We start from the raw sequence: 22,101 nt of genomic DNA on the forward strand, positions 1-22,101 counted from the left end.
CCAATGCTTTCATCACCAGAATCAGCAGATCTAGGGCAGGGTGTCCCCACCAAGGAGGGGGTCACTCCTTGTCCATCTCCACCTCGGCAGGTGAGGACTGACCTCCAAATTCCCCCTGGGACAAGGGGGGGGCAGTTTCTAACCCCCATCAGCAGAGCAGGCAGCTGCCTGCACCTCCTCCTGCCAACACAGCAGCATTGCGACAGCCTTATTCCCCCCCGGGTGCGTTAGCTGGCACGGGAGAGCCGCGTTTGGTGTAATAAGCACCAGGTTTGGCTTCTTTCTCACGCCTCAGTCATTTCCTACCCTCCGCCCCCGGCTGGTGACCCCACTGACCTGTCCTCCCCGAGAGCAGCCGTTGTGTCACCCCGTGCTGGGGCTGCTCTTTGAGTCCATCAACTGGTTCATGCAAAAGCCAACCCCTGCCCTGCCAGGATCCAGGCGGTGCCTCGGGCCCTGCTGGGGGTTGGACATTGGATGGTTGGCCGCAGCCGTCACACATCCATCTTGTTCCTCTGAGATGCCCTGAAGAGCAGGAGCTGCAGCATCTGGAGTTGGAGCAAGTCCCTCAGAGCATGGTGAGGGAGCTGGAAGCCCACCATGGAGGATGGTGGAGGTGGAGCCCATCTCTTTTTGCAGAAGGTTGCTTTCCCAGCCTCACCGGGGAGGATGAAGCCTTTTGCCTTGGGCTGAACTGGGAGCGTCAGCTCCATCAGCAAAGATGCAGGAACAGCGTGTTTGCCCTTGTTCCTCAGCCACACCTTCCAGAAGCTGGTGGCTGGGTGTGAAGACTCCCCACCGGCTGTACTCGCACATCGCCACAGTCCCACACACCTTGTTCCCACCTCAACCTTCCAGTGGTGCTGGACCTGCAGCCACCAGAGCCCACCATGTCCCTGGGGACAACCTGCCTCTCCTGGCCCGCTCTCGTGGTTTGCAGATCCTGGGACAGGAGCAGGTCGGCGTGTGCTGGGCCACGGTCCAGAGTCAACCACTGGTGACAGACAGACAGTGTTGCTGGCTGTCACCGAACCCTGTCACCCTGTTCAGGGCACTCGCCCACGAGGGGTGAGTCAAGCACCCCGGGGCTGGCTCCATGTTGCTCCTGTGTTAGAGCCAAGGAGAGGAGATGGCAATTGCTCATGCTGAGCCCCTGGTAGCCGCCCCGGAGTCCTGGTGGCCACGCTTGCTCCTGTGCCCAACAATTCTGGTATCTCTCATCCCTTGCACTACACCCTCGTCCAGACCTTAGTTTTACCCATGATCTTGCCTGAGGACGCAAACATCCACCCTCTTATTTTTCCACAGTCCGGTGTTTTCTACCAGCAGGGCTGCCCAACACCCAGCTTCATCCTCGTCCCCTACCACCATCCTCCTCTTCACATCCGCCCTGGGTTCACTGCCCTTTTATCATGGAATCACAAAACAGTTTGGGTTGGAAGGGACCTTAAAGCTCATCCCAATCCACCCCCTGCCCTGGGCAGGGACACCTCCCACCAGACCAGGTTGCTCCAAGCCCCCTCCAACCTGGCCTTGAACCCCTCCAGGGATGGGGCAGCCACAGCTTCTCTGGGCAACCTGGGCCAGGCTCTCACCACCCTCACAGCAAAGAAGTTCTTCCCCACATCTCAGCTCAATCTCCCCTCTTTCAGGGTCAAACCCTTCCTCCTCGTCCCATCACTCCACTATCTGGACTGTTTCTCCAGGTTTTCCCTCACCCCCAGGATGTTCTGGGGCTTCTGCAGCTCCATGGGAATTGCTGGTGGGGCTGGACCTTCACACTCCTGCTCCTTGGGAAGACACGGCTTGTGGACGACACAGGCTCATGAAGGGGCACGGACCGCCCTGAGCTCCCCAACAGGATGCTCTCCACAGCCTGCTCCAGGAAAACCAGACAAGGGTCAGCTTTTCCACTCAAGCGGAGATTTCTCCAGCCAATTGGGCCAGTGTCCCGCTAGCAGCCGAGGGGGAAGCCCCCAGACACATCCATCGACCCAGCCAACCTGCAGACTGAAGGTAATCCACAGGCCCAGAAACATCTGGAAAACACACAACTCTGGTTTAACCCTTCGTTCCCCACAGACAAGCTCTTCCATTTCAAGGCTCCCTTGGTCCTTCAGGGCAAAGAGCTGGGGAAAGGTGACTGCAGGAGGTCTGGGCTGCCCGATTTGGGTCCAGATGCCAAGGAATTGCCATCACTTCTCTGCCCTTCCCTTGCTTGCCTGGACACGCTTGCTGCTGGGACCACGCATGGGGCTGGAGTTAGGAACCTGGGAGATGGCTGGTGTCACAACCTGGTCCCCATCAAGCATGGCCAATGGAGCAGAGAACCACAAAGCCAAGCTTTACACTGGGGCGGGAGGGGCAGGGGTCCTGGGATGGACGTGGTGCTGGGAGCTGCCAGGAACCCTCGTAGCCGGCTGCATGGCCTGAAACATTATTTAGGTGTGATGGGGACTTTTATTTTAAGCAACCCATTCATCCGCACAGCGATACTGAGAAGAGCAATTAATGCAGCAGAGCTCTGGTCCCCTGTAGCCCAGCCCTTGGGGCAAGGCTTGGGGGGCTTTGGCTTGTGGCTCCATGGTGTCCTGGCTGGGGCACAGACCTGCCAGGGGCTACGAGCCTCCCCTGCACTGGGACCTGGACAATGCGGGAGCTTTGGGGGGCTGCGAACTCCCCTGAACCCCGCAGCTTCACCCAGGCCTGCTCCGAGCGTTGGGAAGGTCATTGCTAAAACTGCTCCATGCATAGACAGGGATGCTCTGGGAGGAGGGAGAGGGGTCCCCCCCCCCGGGGTCCATCAGTTCTGCCTCCTTCAGAGACGTCTCCCCCAAACCCCCAACAGCAACTGGTCAGGGGCTGGGGACAGCCAGAGCAGGTCACCATCTCCATCACAAGACCACCATAGCTTCCTTCCATGAGGGATGCTCTCCTACCTCCACGCCATGGCTGTACGTGGCTATGCCTGGCCCCATCCATGTGGGGAAACTGAGGCACAGAGAAGGCTGTGATTAGCCCATGGCTGGTTTAAGCCCCAACAGTCCTGGGGGGGCTCAAGATACTTTCCCCTTGGTTCCTGCGGTCACACAGCTCCCAAAGGGTGGGACAGGGGACGCAGCCAACACCTCCCATGGGACACACAGGACAGAGGAAAGGGCAGGTCCCCTCTGGGGCTGCCCCTAGGATCCATGGGGCAACGCAGCAGCACGAGCCAGATCCTGGGCTCAGCCCAGGTGTCTGCACCCCGATGGAGACATCCCTGCTCACAGGGATGATCTGGCTTGAGTCCCTCCGGGAGCAAGGGGCATCTTCCAGCCCAGCACCCCCAAGGGGCACAGCATCAGGGGACGCATCCAGGGCTCCGTTCTCCCCCCTGGCCCGTGCAGGGAGTGAATCCAGGCTGCTGCACAGAGAAGAAAGGAGAGTGCAGCCTTGCGTACAAAAATACCTCTATTGCTCACTCCGCTGTCCCTGGCCCTCGATGGCCACAGCCCAGCTGCATCCCGGCACCCCAGTGCCGGACCTGGTGCCGGCAGCCAGAGGCTGCTCTTGGCCAGCTCCAGCACAGCCCCGTGCCCAGTGCTACCAGGAGCAGAGCCACCGGGGCTGTCCCTGCCGCTGGCAGAGGGGCTGCCACATCCCCGCTGTCCCCCTCCGGCCCCCTCAGGACTCCAGGTCGTGCGAGAGACGCAGCAGCTCCTTCTGGCTGTCGATGGCTTTGAGGTGCTGCAGGTAGGCCCAGGTGGAGACAGGGCTCCGCACGCTCAGGGACTGCTCCGAGCCTGCCCAGGAGAGCCGAGATCAGGGCTGGGCTCAGCGATCCCCCTCCATCACCTCCGGCTCCACTTGCCAACCCTCTCCATCACACTGGTTCATTGCATGGATCCCCCTTCACTGCCTCTCGCCTGAGTCACTGATCCCCTTCCACTGCTGCTGGCTTGGCTCACTGATCCCCTCCAGCACCTCCAGCTCAGCTCAGTGAACCTCTCCATCATCTCCAGTTATCTTCTTGATCCCCCTCTATGGCCTCTTGCTCAGCTCATTGAAATCCCCCCTCCATCCCCTCTCCCTCTGCTCATGGATCCCTCCATCCCCTCTCCCTTGACTCATGGATCCCCTCCATCCCCTCTCTCTCTGCTCATGGATCCCTCCATCCCCTCTCCCTTGACTCACAGACCCCTCTATCCCCTCTCCCTCTGCTCATGGATCCCCTCCATCCCCTCTCCCTTGACTCATGGATCCCTCCATCCCCTCTCCCTTGACTCAAAGACCCCTCCATCCCCTCTCTCTCTGCTCATGGATCCCCTCCATCCCCTCTCCCTTGACTCATGGATCCCTCCATCCCCTCTCCCTTGACTCAAAGACCCCTCCATCCCCTCTCTCTCTGCTCATGGATCCCCTCCATCCCCTCTCCCTTGACTCATGGATCCCCTCTGTCCCCTCTCCCTTGACTCATGAATCCCTCCGTCCCCTCTCCCTTGACTCATGGATCCCCTCCATCCCCTCTCTCTCTGCTCATGGATCCCCCTCCATCACCTCCAGGAACCCGCTGGAGCTGAAGAAGCAGGAGAAAGTGGGGACAGCCTTGCTCCATGGGGCAAAGCGTGCCCCATCCTGCTGCCTAACACCCAGAGCGCTTCCGACATGCTGGAAGCACCCCCTGACCCTCTTCAGCCCCAGGAGTTGCCCACTGGTGCCTCCAGTGACCCGTGGGTTTGCCCCACGCAGGAGAGGGAGCTCGGCCTCCATCCTTGGGTATTCCCAGGCATCAGCAGCATTGGGACCAGCTTTCACCCACAGTAGCCAGGCTGGTGCCCCTGGGATGTCCCCACAGGACCCCCCACCCAAGGACGGTGGGTGCCCGCTCCCCCAGGCTGGCCCCAAGGAGTGGGGGGTCCCCCCGAGGGCAGGGGTGGGGGTGGGGATGGGTGAGCCCCAGACGTACACGTGGAGATCCTGACGGCTTTGGGGTCCTCCGGCCGGTGCGGGGAGCGATTTCTCAGTGGGGAGAGCGGAGCTGGGGGCAGAGAGAGAGAGAGAGGGAGCTCAGCCCCATCCCCAGGGGGGTGCTGACCCCCAGGCCCCTCCTCTTAGCCCCCCCCCCACCCCCGGGAGCACTCACCGTGTGCGTGGCCCCGGCAGCGCTGCAGGACACGCACCGTCTTTGCCATCATGTGCTGTGGGCAATGCACAAAGGTCACTTGCTGTCACCCGGCCCCGGCTGGTGAAACACGGTCCCCTCCGGCTTCAGCAGCGGCCGCCCCGTGTCCCCCCACGAGGGCACGAGGGACGGCCAGGGGTCCTGGCTGCCGGGGGGGGGGGTGGGGATGGGGGGGCTGCGCCAACTCCACGGGGACGCTCTGGATCTGCATCCCAGGGGATGGGGGGGACAAGCAGATCCCCCCAAGGTGGGGGTCCACGGGGGAGCCAACCTGCCTCACTCACCATCTTCTCAAAGTTGATGAGGTTCTCGGCCAGCGTGCGATTGCCCTCGTGGATGAAGGTCATGTCTGTGGGGGGGGGGGGGATTGGGGGGATCAGACTCCTGGTCCCCGGGGAGGGCTGGATGCATCCAAAAGGGTCCCCATCACCCCGGTCTGACCTGTTCCCACCTGCACCTGCAGCTCCCAGGCCGAGGTACCCACCTTTGAGGAGGAGGGGCACGAAGGGGATGATGGGGGGGCTCAGCTTGGCAACGGCCAGGCGATAGACCCTGTGGTTCCACGACGGGTCCTGGGGATGGAACAGGACCTCAGCGCAGGGAACACAGCCCCAGGTGCTGCCTGCCCTGGGTGCAGGGGAGAAAAGGGGGGCCAGCACCTCCATGGCACCCCTGTGATCTCACACCCTTTGGGAAGTAAGGACAAACCCTGCTGGGAGGGGGGATACGGAGTGGGAAGGGGCCGCACTCACCAGCATCCGCTCCAGTGCTGAGTGCAGCTTTCGGATCTTGTGGGGCAGCCTCTGTGCAGAGAGAGGGTCACTGTCACCCCAGTTCTCCCACCCCCATAGAGAGTCACCATTACCCCGGCTGTCTCACCCCCAGAGAGGTTCACTGGCACCCTGGCTCTCCCACCTCCAGAGACCCTGTGAGAGGGTCACCATCTCTGACACCCCGGCTCTCCCACCCCCAGAGAGGGTCACCATCACCCCAGCTCTCCCACCACCAGAGACATCCCCCAGAGACGGTCACCATCACTGGCAACCCAGCTCTTCCACCCCCAGAGATCCCCAGAGAGGAAGAGAGGGTGACCATTGTCAGCACCCCATCTCTCCCTCCCCAGGAGACCTCCCAGAGAGGGTCACTGTCCCTGGCACCCCAGCTCTCTCTCCCCCAGAGATGCTCGGAGCCCACTGTCACCCCGGTGGGGGGCACTTTGGCCCCCAACTAGGTCCAACCAGACCCTGGGGCTAATCCTGGTCCCCTGCCCAGTGGGAAACACTCCCTGCCCTTGGCATCTCCCTTGCTCAGAACTTAGGGGGGCAGGGTCTGCCTGGACCCCAGCACTGGGGCCAGCCTTGCCCAAGCCAGGGTACCCGGATCCATCACCACAGATCTCGAGGGACCTCCAGGGACCTGGAGGCAGCCCGGAGGCAGTTACCTCCCAGGTCTTGGCCAGGCGGCTGACAGCCGTGTTGCTCACACCAAACATCACCGCGAAGAAGGAATTCAGGTTCTTCTGCTCCTTGAGGCTGCAGGCAAGGACAGGGTCAGGTGAGGAGGCCACCACCGGCTCCATCCTCGCAGGGACATGGGTGGCAAGGCGCTTACTGTGCGGCCAGCTTGATGAACTTGCGGAGGAGCTGGGCTCTCCTGCCCACCTCGGGGCAGAGGCACAGCTCTGTGGCCACCCAGTACTGCAGCTCGTTGAAGCGCCGCATCACCCGCTCCAGGTTGGCCGTGGTCACATCGTGAAACTTCTGCGGCCCCACGATGTAGTGGATCATTTCCACCTGCAAAGCCCAATGTGGTGGCTGAGGGGTGCCCCGAAAGCTACCCTGGGGGCATCTCCTGCCCTGCTGTGGGGGCTGGTCTTGCCTGGTGGATGCTCTTGAAGAGGTTCCAGTCGTAGTCGGTGAGGTGGCTGGCCAGGTCCTTGGAGCTGATGAGGTCCAGGGTCTCTGAGGAGCCGACGTGGGGGCCCAGCTGCTCAGGGTGGGGGGTCTGTGCACAGGAGAGAGGATGCTCGACCCCTCGGGCCATTAGCCACTGCAGGGAAGGCAACACCAGCTCCTTCCCGGGATGGACACCCCCAACCCTGAGCTGCTGTGGAAGCACCACAGCCCCAAATGCTGCTCAGGGGGGGACATCCCAGTGTTGTCCATCCCCAGAACCCCCCGCCCCTTGCTCACCAGGCTGCCCAGCTCCTCCACGCTCACAGCAAAGAGCCTCTCGTTGAGCCCCAGCGCCGTGAACACCCCCACGGCATCCGGCTGCAGCCCCACTTTATCTGCAGGAGAGGGGATGGTCGGTGCCGGGATGGAGAAGGGGTCCGATCCTGGCTGGGCTGGGGGCAGTTGCCACCCTGGGACAGTGACATCCCCCGGGGGGGAGCCCGCTCACCTCCGGCCGAATTCACCTTCACTAGGATGTGCTCCCGGTCCCGGCCCAGCCGGGGGGCCAGGGACCGCAGGATGTCCCGCACCGAGGCGTTGACGGGCAGCACCGTCATCAGGCACGAGTGGTCGGGTCTGTAGATCTCGTAGGGCACTACGAGGGGAGGACGAAAGGGTTTTAGCATCCCAGGTGCTGGGGAGGGGACAGTCCCCGCTGTGTGTAACCATACCTTTGTCCTGGGCTCTTAAGGCACAGCCGCTGCTCAGAATCGCCTCCTCCTGGCTCGAGAGCCAGTTCCCTGAGCTCCGAGCCTGCGGGAAAGGTGGGAGAGAGCGGGGAGGATGCCACCCCACCAACCACCCCTCCTGCCGGGGGTCCCCAGAGGGCAGGGGTGACCCAACTCTCCACCCCCTCTCATCCTGGCACTCCACCCCCCCCGGGCCACCCCTACCTTGGGCTGGGGAGAAACGCTGCCGTCTCCGTTCTCCAGCCTGCAGGGAGAGGATAAAGGGGGTGTCAGAGCCCTGCAGCCCGTGCTGGAAACAGAACCGGGTCCTGCAGCCCCCAGGATCCAGGCCACCACCAAGCCCCCAGGCATCCCTGGGCACCAGAGGGTCCTAGCAGTGTTTGACACCCTGCCTGTGGCCGAGAAACCCCCACTTTGGGACAAGGTGGCCCAAGAGCTGCTGGCATCCCCTCAGTTGTGGCAATCATTGCTTTGCTGGCCAAAAGCTCAGCCCCATGAAAAGCACAACATCCCCCGGGCATGAGGGGTGCGGGACCTGGGGACACGGGTACCAGCGGTGGCTCTAGGGACAGGGATGGGCTCTGTTTTGGATGGGGACACCCTTCCATCCCCGGGGGGACTCACGCTCGGGGCCGTCGGCGCTCCTGTGCTTGCTCCTGGACCAGCCCGCCCAGGCGGGGGTCCTGGCTGGCCAGGTCGGCCAGGTTCTGCGGGAGGAAGGTGGCCAGTGGTCAGCAGGGGATGGTGACAGCCAGACCCCTCTGGGGACGCCCCCCCCGGCCCTCTCCCGCTGCCGGTACCTGCAGCAGAGCCATGGTGCTGCGGTCGCCCTGCAGCAGCCGCCCGTAGAGCAGCACCCACTGGCTCACCAGCCGCAGGATCTTCCGCCGCTTGTGCAGGGAGTAGGTGGCCTTCTCCTGCTCCGAGCCCTCCAGCGGCTCTGCACGGAAACTGGGACCAGTCAAGGGCACCAGTACGGGTGACGGGGACCCCCCCATAGCTGCGCACCCCATAGGATGGGAGATGGGGATGTGCCCTGTGCCCAAGAGCCTGGGGGGTTTTGGGGCTCCCCGACCAACCCCTGAGGTCCCACTGGGGTGACAGGGACCACGCTGGGTGCGCTGGCCCCTGGCAGGGGGGTGCGTGGCGTAGGATGGAGCCCGGTCCCCCCCAAGTTCCAGCCGCAGAAGGATACTGGTGCAGCAGAGCTCTGCAGAGCTGTGAGGTCGGCATGAACACGGTGTAAGTCAGCAGGAAATCCCCCAGCAGCGTGTCTGCAAGAGACCAGGCCACCATCATTTGCCCGTCACCACGGCCAGTGGGCTGGGGACACGCTGGTCACAGCCAGGTGGGTGCAGCTGGCCAGAAACGAGTCACCCCTGCCCTGTGTGGGGTTGGCCTGTGGTGTCCCCCACTAGTGACCGTGCTCATTGCGGGTCAGTTTTTGCTTCTAAAAATGACGGAAAGGGCTGGCAAAGCTGCAGGTTTTGGGGGCTGAAAGAAAATCCAAGGGCTGGAGGAAAAGCGCCAGCGCTGGCCGTGAGAGAGCCCCAAGGACGATGACGCCAGCTCGGATTTTTTACCCGCTGGGGACATCTCCTGGTTCCTGTCTCGCCCGGTTTTGCTCCACTCCAAAGGTAGAGGGAGACGGAGGGACGCGGGAGCAGACGAGAGAGGAGACGCTCCCTGCCCCGGGGCTGCCTCCTCTCCCGGCCCCAACGGGGGATTTTAGGGTAAGAGGAGCAGCTTTTGGGGTGGAACACCGGGAATAAGGAAGCCCGCTTGGTGCTGGTCCCCTTGCCCATCTCAGGGTGGCTCGGGGATGTGGTCCCTGGAGCTGGGGGAACACCCCCCACTTACCCACGGGATCGTAGAGTGTGGCATCAAGCCTCATGAACTCCAGCAGATGCTCGAGGATCTTCTCTGGTGTCCCAGCCATCACGAAGTACCTGGTGGGCAGAGCAGCAGGCTCATCAGGGACGGACACAGCACCTCAGCTGTGGGCAAGGCCACCACCCCGGGCCACCGGGCCACTCGACACAGCTGCTCAACATGGGCTGGCATCCCTGATCCCCCTCTGGGGCCATCGAGACTCCTCCAAGGGAAGCCAGAGGAGGCAGCGGGACAGGCAGCGTGGTTGCAAGGAGGGAACAAGGACAGGCTGCTGTCACACAATCACAGAATGATATGGGGTGGGATGGGACCTCTGGAGATCATCTCCCACAAACCCCTCCCAGAGCAGGGTCACCCAGAGCAGGTCCCACAGGGTTGTGTCCAGGGGGGTTGGAATCTCTCCAGAGCAGGAGACCCCACACCCTGTCTGGGCAGCCTCTTCCAGGGCTCTGCCACCCTCACAGGAGAGAAGTTCCTCCTCGTGTTGAGATGGAACTTCCCGTGTCCTAGTTTGTGCCCGTTCCCTCTTGTCCTGTCACTGGGCACCACTGGGAAGAGTCTGGCCCCATCCTCCTGACACCCACCCTTTAGGCATTTATAAGCATCAATGAGACACCCCCCCCGCCCCGGTCTTCTCTTCTCCAGCTGAACAGACCCAGGTCCCTCAGAGTCCAGCAGGGAGATGCTCCAGTCCCTCATCATCCTCGCAGCCTCCGCTGGACTCTCTCCAGCAGCTCCCAGTCCTTCTTGAACTGGGGGGCCCAGAACTGGTCCCCGTCTCCAGCTGTGACCTCCCCAGGGCAGAGCAGAGAGCGGGGATGACCTCCCTCCACCCGCTGGCCACACTCTTCTTGAAGCACCCCAGGAGACCATTGGCCTTCTTGGCCACAAGGGCACATTGCTGGCTCATGGTCCTCCACAATAGGAGGTGGACAACACCACCAGGACTCCCAGGTCTTTTTCCACAGAGCTGTTCTCCAGCAGGTCACCCCCAATGTGTCCTGGTACAGGGGGTGCAGGACCCTGCACTTGCCCTGGTTGAATTATCAAGTCACCTGCTGCTCCGCGCTGCGGCTGGCTGGTTGCTGCCACCCTGCAGGTTCTTCTGCAGGACCAGCACCACCTTCCCGTGCTCCTTCAGGCGCATGGTGTTGGCCTCCACATCCTAGAGAGAAGAACCAGCCATCACCCCAGTATGGATCCATCAAGCAACCCCTGGCTGGCTGGTGGCACCTCAAAACCCCGTATGGGCACGCAGAGAAGTGTCCTCCCCTGCAGACACCACAGAGGCTGACGGTGTGTCCCAACTGGGTCTCGGTGCCCCCTACCCACCTTGAGGATGTGGTTGAAGTCCTGCTTGTCCACCCGGAGGAAGTGGCAGTTGTCCTCTCGGAGGATGATGGTGGCTGCCCGGGGCGCGTCATTCACCAATGCCAGCTGCCCAAAGTCGTCCCCCTCATGCAGGGTGGCCACCAAGCCCTGGGGAGAGGCCAAGGAGGGTGAGGGATGGGGTGGGAGCCCTCGTCACCACTGGGGGACAGTGACATGAGGTGTCTGGAGAGCCTGGCTGCACAGGGACACCCCTACCTTGCCATGGGTCACCACATTGACTGAGCCCTTCCAGATGATGTACCAGGACGTGCCTTTATCTCCTTGGCTGAACACTGCAGGGGAAACGGGGGCAGTCAAAGAGGGGGAGCCCACAAGCATCCCTCTTCAGCCCCCTCAACCTGAGCCCCCAGCCCAGGTGAACACGGCAAGTGCTGCGGTCCCCTCTATCCCTGGTCCACCAGGAGACAGCAGGAGCATCCACACTGATGGCAATGGTTCCATCCACCCTCCCCAGGCTGGGGACCCTTTCCTGGGGGTCCTGGGGTCCCCCTGCGCAGCTCCTGGGCCACATGATACTCACGCACGGTGCCTGCTCTCTGGTGGGACTCAAACATCAGCACGGATGCCAGCTCCCGCTTCACCTGCGGCAAGAGGAACCTGCCATCAGGGTCACCCCAGCCTGGAGCGAAGCAAGGAGGGGACATACACAGGGACAGGGTGGGAAGGGAATCTGCCATCAGGGTCACCCCAGCCTGGAACCGAGTGAGGAGGGGACACGCATGGGGACAGGGGACAGGCTGGGAAGGGAGCCCAGAGATGCTCAGAGAGGACCAGGAGAGGATGCCCAGGCGGGAGGCGATGGGAGGCAGGAGGATTTGGGGACCAGGAGTGGTTTGGGGACACACACAGGCACCGCAGGGGACACCAGGCACAGCGGCGCTCACCGAGTTGGAGAGATGAGCCACGGCTTTGATGTGGAGAAGCTCCTCAAATATGAGCTCCAGCTCATCCTCTGTGCGCTGGGCAGGCCTGGGAGGGAGGGGGGGGGGTCAGCAGCCATCTGTGCCCCCTCTCCCCACCACATCTCGGGGCACAGACAACCCTCCCCAGGCACAACCCCCTGGTCCAGCACCCTCTTTCTCCCCCGGGTCGGACAGCCATGGAGGGATGCTTGGGTCACCCCATCCCTTTGGGACTCCAGGGTGAAAATGAGCCCTCCCTGCCCCTGGGGAGCCCCCATGTCACTCACGGCTTGCGCAGGGCCATGGTGAGCAGCGCGTCGGGACCCAGCTGGGCCAGGAAGGCCAGTGCCTCCAGCAGCTCCTCCGCATCCCGCAGCCCAGCGCCGGGCTCGGGGCTCAGCTCCAGCTCAGCAAAGCGGTAAAACTGGGTATCCTTGTCCTGGAAATGCCACTCCTGCTTCACTGCGGGGTCGGGGGGAGAGCGCCATGAGCTGGGCTGTGCCCCCACGGGAGACCCACGGGGTGCCACGTGCACCCACCGGAGACCCCGGCAGCCCTCACCGTGGGTCAGGACCCCTCCGTCCACCAGCACCTGGCAGACGCCGATGGCCTGGCTGCGTGTCTGCACGGCCAGCCCCGCGCTCAGCAACCAGTCCACCAGCTCCTTCCCCGAGCAGCACTGCCTGCAAGGGCAAAAAACATGAGAATTGTCCCCAGAACAGGGCTGTGGTGCCCAGACCCCCAGGGGAGCCCCAGCCTGGGACGGTGTCTGGTCTGAGCGACACAGGACTCATTTCTCTTCCAACATCCAGGAAAACTGCATTTTTAGAAGACTTTAGTGGCTGAACTGGTGACAATATTTACTTTTTCGCCAGCTCTGGGGTGTGGGTTTCAAGGTCTCAGTGTTTCGGGGGGTGGGAACGAGGAGGAGCGAGAGCCGGGCACTCACCCCAAGCTGCCAACGGGGTTATTTCATACCATGAACGGCACATTCCATAGAAATTAGAAACTTTGTTGAGGAGTCCTTACGCTCTCCCACCCCCTTGATGGCTGCCACCCCAAGAACTCCTTGCCCCGGTGCTGGAGCCCTGAGCCCTTCCCTTCCTCCCGAAGCCCCAGCGCTCGCAGGGTCCCACATTGGCTGTCCCTGCTGGGGGGGAACCAGCTTCTGCTGATGGGATGGGCTGGGGATGGTCCTTGTGTTGGTATCAGGATCAATATTGTTTCTTTAGTGTTATTAATGTTAATTATTGTCTTTTCCTATTAAATCTATTTATATTTCAACCCTCATGTTTCCTTGGTTTTCCCCGATTCCCCTTCCGGGGTGGGGAGTGGTCATTGGGTGAGACAATAATTTTCTAAACAACAATAAATTGTTGTGGGTTCCTCAAACCAGAAGACAGGGGCAGGAGAAGTGCTGCCCTCCTCGGAGGGCTGTGGGGGTCCTGGGCAGCCCAGGGTGTCCTCGCCATGGCACGGTGGCACCGTCCCACCTGTGATGCCGCAGGTGATGCTTGTGGTCCCGGATGAGGCCGGGGCGGGTGCTGGTGAGGTGGATGAAGAGGAGCTTCCCAGCTCGCCAGATCTTCTCCGAGGAGGCCTGGGGGTGGAAAGGCATTTTATAGCTTGCAGAAGAAGTGGGGAGGGCATGGGTGGCGAGGCATGGACCCTGACTGTATTGACACCTCGCATGGTCAACCGTGCCCTAGCACCCTGCACCTCACACCCACCCCAGGATCTCCATCACCCATCCCCACGAATGGCCGAGCATCCCAGAGCTGAGCCAAGGACCCCAGGGCATGGGGGTGCCCTGCCCCCCCACCCCTCCCAGCCTTCAAGACATGTTTTGCCATCTCCCCCCTCCCCAAACTCATGTCCTTGTGGGTTTTCCCACCTGGGTGAGGCTGTGTCCATAGTCCAGGGTGGATTCAGTGTCCAAAAGTGGGGTCTGGAAAACCAAAAAGAAGGGTGTTAGAATCAGAATCACAGAATGGTTTGGGTTGGAAGAGACCTTAAAGACCATCCAGTGCCCTGGGCAGGGACACCTCCCACCACAACAGGTTGCTCCAAGCCCCCTCCAACCCGCCCTTGAACCCCTCCAGGGATGGGGCAGCCACAGCTTCTCTGGGCAACCTGGGCCAGGCTCTCACCACCCTCACAGCAAAGAACTTCTTCCCCACATCTCACCTCAATCTCCCCTCTTTCAGTGTCAGACCCTTCCCCCTCGTCCCATCGCTCCCCTCCCTGATCCAGAGTCCCTCCCCAGCTTTCCTGGAGCCCCCCCTTTAGGGACTGGAAGGGGCTCCAAGGTCTCCCCGGAGCCTCCTCTTCTCCAGGCTGAACCCCCCCAACTCTCTCAGCCCCCCCTCCCAGCAGAGGGGCTCCAGCCCTCCCAGCATCTCCGGGGCCTCCTCTGGCCCCACTCCAACAGCTCCGTGTCCTTCTGATGTTGGTGGCCCCAGAGCTGGAGGTAGCACTGGGGGGGGTGTCTCCCCAGAGCGGAGCAGAGGGGCAGAATCCCCCCCCTCGCCCTGCTGGCCACGCTGCTGGGGATGCAGCCCAGGGTGTGGGGGTTTCTGGGCTGCCAGTGCATGTTGCCGGGGTGCGTTGAGCTTCTCACCCACCAACACCCCCAAGTCCTTCTCCTCAGGGCTGCTCCCAGTCTATTCTCTGCCCAGCCTGGATTTGTGCCTGGGATTGTCATGTCCCAGGGGCAGGACCCTGCACTCGGCCTGGTTGAACCTCAGGAGGTTGGCATGGCCCCACCTCTCCAGCCTGTCCAGGTCCTTCTGGATGCCATCCCATCCCTCCAGCGTGTCACTGCCCCACACAGCTTGGTGTTGTCAGCAAACTCGTTGTGGGTGCCCTTGATCCCACCATCCGTGTCACCAACAAAGGTGTCAAACAGCACCAGTCCCAGTACCGACCCCTGAGGAACACCACTGGGCACGGTCGGTGGCCGTGGGGGCTCTGCCGTGTCCCCCCTTCACCCTGGGGGGGCTCCTGCCTCCCCCAAGGCACAGCTCAGCCTCAGCTCTGCATCAGGCGAGGAGACGAGTGTCCCTGCATGGTCTCAGCACCCACCTCCTCCAACCACCTCCTCAAACCGTGGCAAAGCCTTCCCTCTGTCCCATCTCGCAGAAAACGGCCCCCGTGAACGTTTGCAGCCAGAAACCTGCCTTTTTTTTTTTTCTGTGTCACCTTAAATCCTCACTTCTTTACACCCATTTTCCCTCGCGTGCCCCTCGCCACACCAGCGCTCGCAGGGAGGGCTCCCCCCCAGGGTGACCCCTTTGGGTACCACTAAAAATCCTGCATCATGGAGCAGCGAGTTGTGATGTCCCAACAGGAAATCGAGCCTGGATCCAGCTCAGATCATCACTGTCGTCCCACCGTGTCCCACCGTCCCCACGTGAGCACCGGGGGACCTCACCCCCCCCCACACCCCCCCCCCCAGTTATGTTTAACTTCAGAAAGGGAAGTGCATTCAAATGAGGGAGCCGGGAGATAAAAGGAGGAAGTTAGAAGTAAAATCCTTGCAAACAGGGATCAAAGACACGGGATTCAAGGCACGGAGCTTGCCACCGGAGGAGAAGGACTTCAGAGAGAGCTTGGGGAAGCTGGCACAGCCCCCGGGGAGGGAGAGGTGTCCAGAGCCCGGGGTTTTTCCTCCAGCTTTGAAGCCAGGTCCAAACAAAGAGGACGGAAAAGATCCCAAACTTCGGCGGGTCATGTGAAGGGCCCAAAAAAGCCTCAGAGAGCTGGAGGGTCAGCTCGCAGAGGACACCAGGGACAGAAGCCATGGCCAGGGTGTCCCACCAGATCTCCAGATCCGCTCCCCAGATGATGGGGAGCAAGGGCTCCTGCAGAGGGCAAGGAGAGCAGAGAGCCATGAGGAGGACGTGTCTGAACCCTTCCCTGCAGGTACCATGTCCGGGGATGGGTTTCAAATCACAGCACAGCCAGAAAAACTTAAATAAATCAATAAATCCTGAAAAATCAGCTGTAATGAACCACTGGGACGTGGCGGTTCCATGTGCCGGGAGGAGCTCGGCAGCCAAACAGCCGAATGGCTATGGGGGATGTTTCACCCTGGAGCCGGCGAATGTGAAGCTGTTTTTCCAAAGGATTTTAAGGGAGATGCTGGAAACGATGGCCCAACGAAGGCAGAAAGTCACCGAGCACGTGCTGGGTACAGGGAAACAGCAGTGGGTAAAATTCAAAGCAGACATGCCTAAAATAAGGCATATTAGAAGAAAACAAGCTCAATTTTCCCTCCCTTGTGGCCAGAGGCTCTGAGCTCCAGCAGGAGACTGTGGCGGTGACCGAAAATGTGAACTCAGGCCTCAGCAGCTGTAAAAAAAAAAAAGTAAATAGTGGAATGGGTGTCAGTAGGAAGAGAGGAAAATAGGAAACCTCACTCATCCATGGCACACCCGGTCCACCGGCAACTCAGTGCTCCCTTGGCCTAAAGGAGAAAAAGGCACCCCTGGGGGGTGGAAAACCCCACTCACCCACCGAGTTTTTCATTCTATTTAACTTAAATCTGCACGCCATGAGCTGATCCAATGCTGTTTTCTAAACCGGTTCCTCTTTAATGTCTATGTCTTTAATGTCTATGCCGTTTACCACTCCTAAAATAGCTCAGGGACCCTGAAATGGCTCGGGAAGTCCCTCCTGGAGGGATCTGTCATCAGGCTGTCGGGAACGGCTGGGGACCGTCTCTGTCTGAGCAGGGTCCCGGCTGTCGGGGATGCACCGGCTGCCAACAGCCGCGACATGATCTGGATCCAGGTCCAGCTCCACCATCCGTGGTGATGCCGATTCCCATCGGGCCACGCTTGAGTCCTTGGCTTCTCCACCACCACTCATCCCTCTGGTTATCCCCTGTTGGCAGCTGATTTTAATCCTCGTGTTCATTTTTCTCCATCACAGAATTCATTTCCATGATTCTATGATGTTCCAGCGAAAACCATAGACTCATAGAAAGGTTTGGGTTGGAAGGGACCTTAAAGCCCCCCCAAGTCCTACCCCCTGCCCTGGGCAGGGACACCTCCCAGCACAACAGGTTGCTCCAAGCCCCCTCCAACCTGGCCTTGAACCCCTCCAGGGATGGGGCAGCCACAGCTTCTCTGGGCAACCTGGGCCAGGCTCTCACCACCCTCACACCAAAGAAGTTCTTCCCCACATCTCACCTCAATCTCCCCTCTTTCAGTGTCAAACCCTTCCCCCTCGTCCCATCGCTCCCCTCCCTCATCAAGAGTCCCCCCCCAAGATTTCCTGGAGCCCCTTTAGGGACTGGAAGGGGCTCCAAGGTCTCCCCGGAGCCTTCTCTTCTCCAGGCTGAACCCCCCCAACTCTCTCAGCCTGTCCTCACAGCAGAGGGGCTCCAGCCCTCCCAGCATCTCTGGGGCCTCCTCTGGCCCCGCTCCAACAGCTCCTTCTCCTGATGTCCCCAGAGCTGGAGGCAGCACTGGGGGGGGTGTCTCCCCAGAGCGGAGCAGAGGGGCAGAGGGACAAAAAAAAGCAGAGGGACAAAAAAAAAGGTGTGGGAGAAGGGATGAGGCATCGCCCACCCCGGCTGCAGCCCCAATCCAGGTGCAAAGGCGGCCCCACTCCCATCCAAGGTGCTGCCCAGAGGGACAAGGGCTCCCTGAATAAACAACCTTTTCATCTGCGTGTGCTGCATAAATCACAGGCTGGGGAAGGTGAGCACCCGTCAGACCTGTTCTCCTCCACGCGCTGCCCTGGCCCCAGCAGTTAATGCACTTAAAGCATTAACCCCAAGACGGGGTGAGGACCATCCTTCCTCGGGGTTTCTTCACCTCGAGGGGACGGTTTTGTGGTCTCCCCCATTTTTTCCCAGCTCTAAGAGGTCTGCAGCACTCCGGGCTGGGGGCGGGCACTGAAAACACAGCATCTTCTGGGCCAAATTTTCCTCAGATCTGCTGGTTCTGGGCTGGTGGGGAAGGTTTGAGCAATCCCAGCAAGAGGGACAGTCCGGATGAAAGCCTCAATTAAGGGCAGGAGTAATTAGTTGCAGAAGCCTTCTTTGCAAGTGAATTAAAGGACAAAAACCATCGACCAGGAGGTGAGGGAAATCCAAAAAAGCCCTGGCACCTGCTGGCAGGGTGATGGAGGTGGACACCCACCCATGGGTGCTCAGGTGGGTGCTCTGCCTTCCTGTCCCATCCCCTGCCTGGCTCCAGCTGCTCCCTCATTTCCTCCAGCCCTTTCCATACCCCCAGGGCTTCATACCCCAGGGAGGATGAGATCCTCCTCCAGACACCTCTGGAGCCACCAACCTGCCCCCAGCACTTTGCAACTGGTTTAGGAGAGATTTGGGCAGCGGATGGAAAACAAGCGGCTGCGGGAACGCAGCAGGTCCCTGGGGACACTCCCGACCCGGCCACGCTGCCGCGGAGGCTGGGACACGGTGACTTACTCACTCTGCAAACTTTCCCGAGCCTCGTGACCGCCCCATGGAGCAGGAAACGCGCTGGCAATCGCGGAGCAAATGTTTGCAAATAGGAGCCGGGCCGTGTCCGGAGAGCGGAGCTGCCTCCCGTGGGACCCGGGGGTCCACGTCACCCCTCTCAGGTGCAAGCACCAACCGCTCCGGTCCCCAGCCAGCCTCTGCCGTCACCCCACAAGTGAGGTCTGTCCTTGAGGCAGGGAGCCAGGACACGCCGTGGTCCTGCTCCGAGCCGCGCTGACAAGGACACCAGAGGAGACTCGGAAAAACCCTGCCCAAGGATGAGCGCTCGGACCAGCTCTGAACCACACGCAAAAATCTCACATCTGGCCCCGAAAACCCCTTCCCAAAGCATCCCTGCTCCCCAGCTCCCGGGTCCGGCCCCACAGGATGCCCTCCCCACCCTCACCCCCTGCCTAATTGTCGCAGCCATCGTGGCTGCCGTCTCCGAGCGGCTTCCGAAGGAGTCGCCTCTTTCCATCTTCCTGCTTACGGGACACGCGGGCGCTGGGATCCTGCCTGTCTCCAGAAATCCGGCAGCGGCGGGCGGCGGGCCAAGGCCGGCAGCGACCGTTCCACGCTCGCGCGCCGCTTTTGTTTGGGATCCCGAGGAAAACAACAGGAGTTATTTTCAGGCTTTTACGGCTCCAGAGAAAGTCCTCGCCCATCCGCAGCCTCCACGGGCCCGGCAGCCAGCCAGGGGCTTGCCATCCCCCCCGGGAGCCTCGTCAGGGAGGGGGGCTCGGGGGACCCGCTCTGTCCCCTCCGTCCTCTCCAGGGACGCGGTGACACGATGGCACTTGTACTCTGGGAAGGGTGAAGGACGGAGCTGCTCGGGGACGCCGGGCTGCGATGTCCCGCTGATGGAGCCTCGTGGCAAGAAAGAGCTGGGAGGGATTTGCCGGCACCGAGATCAGGGAAACAGGTCGCCAGGAGGGATGAGACGGAGCCACCAAGCGAGAAGTTATTTCCAGTAGCCATAGGCTTGCAGCGATGGGGACAAGGGACAATATTGTTGCTCCAAGGCACAGCCAGCCGGTTCCTTTCCGTTCACCTCTCCCGCCCCTTCCCCGAGGAACGGGCACCTGCAAAAAGTGGGGAAACCTTCCCCTTTCCCAGGAAAGATCAGCTCCACTCCCCTCAAACAGTTGTCCCCGTGCACATGGAGCCACTCGGGGGGGGGGGACACTCCTGCACGTGCCACCGCGCAGCCAGACTTTGTCAGGTTTGTCCTAGTCTGGCAGTAACGCCCCAGCCCGCTGCTTTCCTTGACCTCCCTGGCTTTTTGCCACCCAAAAAACCTCCCCAAAAGTAAGTTCCAAAAAGTTCTGGGGAGAAAAAAATCAGGAAGTAGGGGAAAAAAAAAACAAGAGGAAAACTCTTATTTTTGTGAAGGAGCTTTCCAGGCCGCACAGAAATGCTGAAAGGTGGTGGTGGGGGGGTAATCCCTTAAAGAAATTCCCCTTTTTTCCTTAAAAACATTTGCCTCGTGTCAAGCAGTGTGGGAAGGGTAAGGTCACGAAGCTCAGCCCGGGCAGGTGAACAGGCTCCAGGGTCACCTCCCAGTCCCAAGGGGACAGCAAGAGGCCAAGAGCGGGGACCTTTTGCACCCCAGGGACCCCCCAGGGGACAGCACAGAGCCGGGGAGGGAGGACGTGATGTTGAGCATCGTCCCGCTGCCAAGAGCCGGGTTTCTCCTGTAGAAACGGCCTGGCCCTGGCGGGGAGGGAACGTTTTGAACCCCGTGTGCCGCAGGGGAAGGTCTTTCCTGTTCACACGCTCGGGGTTGGGGTGCGCTGCCCCGCACGCCGCGGCACAATGGCACGGGCTGCTTTCATGCCTGGCTGCCGAGCTCTGCCCGGAGAAGGGGTGAGGGCAGGCAGTGGCAGAAACGTGCTCCTTGCACGTCTGGCTTCTTGCACGCCCAGCTCCCCGCACACCTTGCCTGGCTCCCTGCACACCTGGCTCCTTGCACCCCTGGCTCCCTGCACCCCTGGCTCCTTGCACACCCGGCTCCTTGCACACCCGGCTCCCTGCACACCTTGCCTGGCTCCCTGCACCCCTGGATCCTTGCACTCCTGGCTCCCTGCACCCCTGGCTCCTTGCACCCCTGGCTCCTTGCATACCCGGCTCCTTGCACACCCGGCTCCCTGCACCCCTGTCTCCTTGCACACCTGGCTCCTTGCACACCCAGCTCCCTGCACCCCTGGCTCCTTGCACACCCGGCTCCTTGCACACCCAGCTCCCTGCACCCTTGGCTCCTTGCACCCCTGGCTCCTTGCACACCCAGCTCCCTGCACCCCTGGTTCCTTGCACCCCTGGCTCCTTGCACCCCTGGCTCCTTGCACACCCAGCTCCCTGCACCCCTGGCTCCCTGCACGCCCGGCCTCCCAGCCAACAAACAGGAAGGGGGAGCAGGGTGCGGGTCACAGATCACAGCCCGCTGCCAGCCCAGCTGGGAAGGCAGGGAAAGGCCAGACCTGCCCTGGCAAAGCCCTGCTCAGAAAGCGGGGCTGGAGGCGGCGATAAGCTTTGGGGGGGGCCCACTTGGCTCTTAGGGCGACTTCACCGAACCCTGTCCTCGGCCAAGTGCAGGATCCCAGGACAAGGAGGGACGCTGAGAGGGGAAAGGCAGCAGCAAAGGGGGGTCCTTGGCCGAGGGTCCGTCCCCTGGTGCCAGGAGGGATGCTGAGAGGGGACAGCTGGCAGCAAAGGGGGTTCCTTGGCCCGGGGTCCGTCCCCTGAGGCAAGGAGGGATGCCGAGAGGGGAAAGCTGGAGGCGAAGGGAGCTCCTTCGCCTGGAGTCCATCCATGGGGGCAAGGAGGGACGTTAAGAGGGGAAAGCCAGCAGCGAAGGGGGTTCCTTGGCCCGGGGAGCGTCCCCCGCGGCTCTCGGTGGTAGGGGGTCCCCCGGCCGTGCCGCCCCCCTCCCGCCCAGCCCGCACTCACCCAGCGGATGCCCTGGATGCGGGGCAGGCTGCCCCCCTCGCCCTCCAGCCGGATCTCGTAGCTGGAGCTCCGGAACAAGTGCATCCTCTTCAGGAGCACCGAGAGTCGGTTACCGTCAGCCCCGGCTCCCCCGGGGGGCGGCCGCGGCGGCGGCGGGGGGGGTCGAGCAGCACCGGCCCCCGGTTCCAGCCCGGCTCGCCGTGTGCCCTGACGGCTGCGGGTTACCGGGGCTCCGGGGCCCCGCCGCGCCGCCTCCCCGGCCGCCCCGGCCCCGCCAACCTTCATGCGGCGGCGGGGCGGGGGGGCGAAGCCATCGCGGCCGCAGCCCCCGGGGCTGCTCCGGCGGCGGCTCCGCGGTGCTGCTCGGGACGGGACGGGACGGGACGGGACGGGACGGGCTCGGCGCCGCCGCCGCCGCCGCGCCGGGCTGGGCGCGCCCCGCCCCCGAGCGGGCTGGGAGCGGGAGCGGGAGCGGGAGCGGGAGCGGGATCGGGGCCCGCCCGCAGCCCCTCCCCGGGGTCCCACGGTCAGACACCCCCCCCACCACCACACACACCCCCCCCCGCGCCCTCGGCACCGGGACACCCCTCCGGTCCTCAGCATCCTGGGGGGGCTCGGCCCGGACACACACCCGCCGGACCCCCTCGTCCAGCGTGAGCCCTGCGCGGCCCCCGGCGACCCA

At 62.1% G+C, this 22,101-nt stretch overlaps 1 protein-coding gene across 1 annotated transcript; it reads right to left on the reverse strand.

The window, feature by feature from the left end:
• Nucleotides 1-2,443: 2,443 nt before the first annotated feature.
• RAPGEF3 (Rap guanine nucleotide exchange factor 3) lies at nucleotides 2,444-21,704 on the reverse strand. Its single transcript, XM_074164964.1, has 27 exons — nucleotides 21,420-21,704; nucleotides 13,890-13,943; nucleotides 13,489-13,595; nucleotides 12,557-12,678; nucleotides 12,283-12,457; nucleotides 11,978-12,062; nucleotides 11,614-11,674; nucleotides 11,289-11,365; nucleotides 11,034-11,180; nucleotides 10,757-10,866; nucleotides 9,669-9,757; nucleotides 9,004-9,082; nucleotides 8,609-8,759; nucleotides 8,433-8,515; nucleotides 8,013-8,052; nucleotides 7,791-7,872; nucleotides 7,568-7,714; nucleotides 7,357-7,454; nucleotides 7,043-7,168; nucleotides 6,776-6,957; nucleotides 6,606-6,696; nucleotides 5,917-5,967; nucleotides 5,649-5,736; nucleotides 5,449-5,513; nucleotides 5,126-5,180; nucleotides 4,949-5,020; nucleotides 2,444-3,785 (listed from the first exon to the last, which is right to left on the reverse strand). Exons 1-27 carry the CDS (start codon nucleotides 21,702-21,704, stop codon nucleotides 3,667-3,669), a joined length of 2,841 nt encoding a protein of 946 aa, XP_074021065.1. The 3' UTR covers nucleotides 2,444-3,666.
• Nucleotides 21,705-22,101: the final 397 nt, after the last annotated feature.

This window comes from Numenius arquata, chromosome 29 (genome assembly GCF_964106895.1).
Source record: "Numenius arquata chromosome 29, bNumArq3.hap1.1, whole genome shotgun sequence".
NCBI classification, from domain to species: domain Eukaryota; kingdom Metazoa; phylum Chordata; class Aves; order Charadriiformes; family Scolopacidae; genus Numenius; species Numenius arquata.

What these genes read in the sequence shown, in the direction of transcription:
- RAPGEF3 (XM_074164964.1), bottom strand. Translation starts at nt 21,704, where the DNA reads ATGAAGGTTGGCGGGGCCGGGGCGGCCGGGGAGGCGGCGCGGCGGGGC. An exon ending in ATGTGGTGACCCATGGCAAG is followed by an intron (nt 11,181 to 11,288) that starts GTAGGGGTGTCC and finishes GCCTCTCCCCAG; the next exon opens with GGCTTGGTGGCCACCCTGCA. An exon ending in TCTTCAAGAGCATCCACCAG is followed by an intron (nt 6,958 to 7,042) that starts GCAAGACCAGCC and finishes TGGGCTTTGCAG; the next exon opens with GTGGAAATGATCCACTACAT.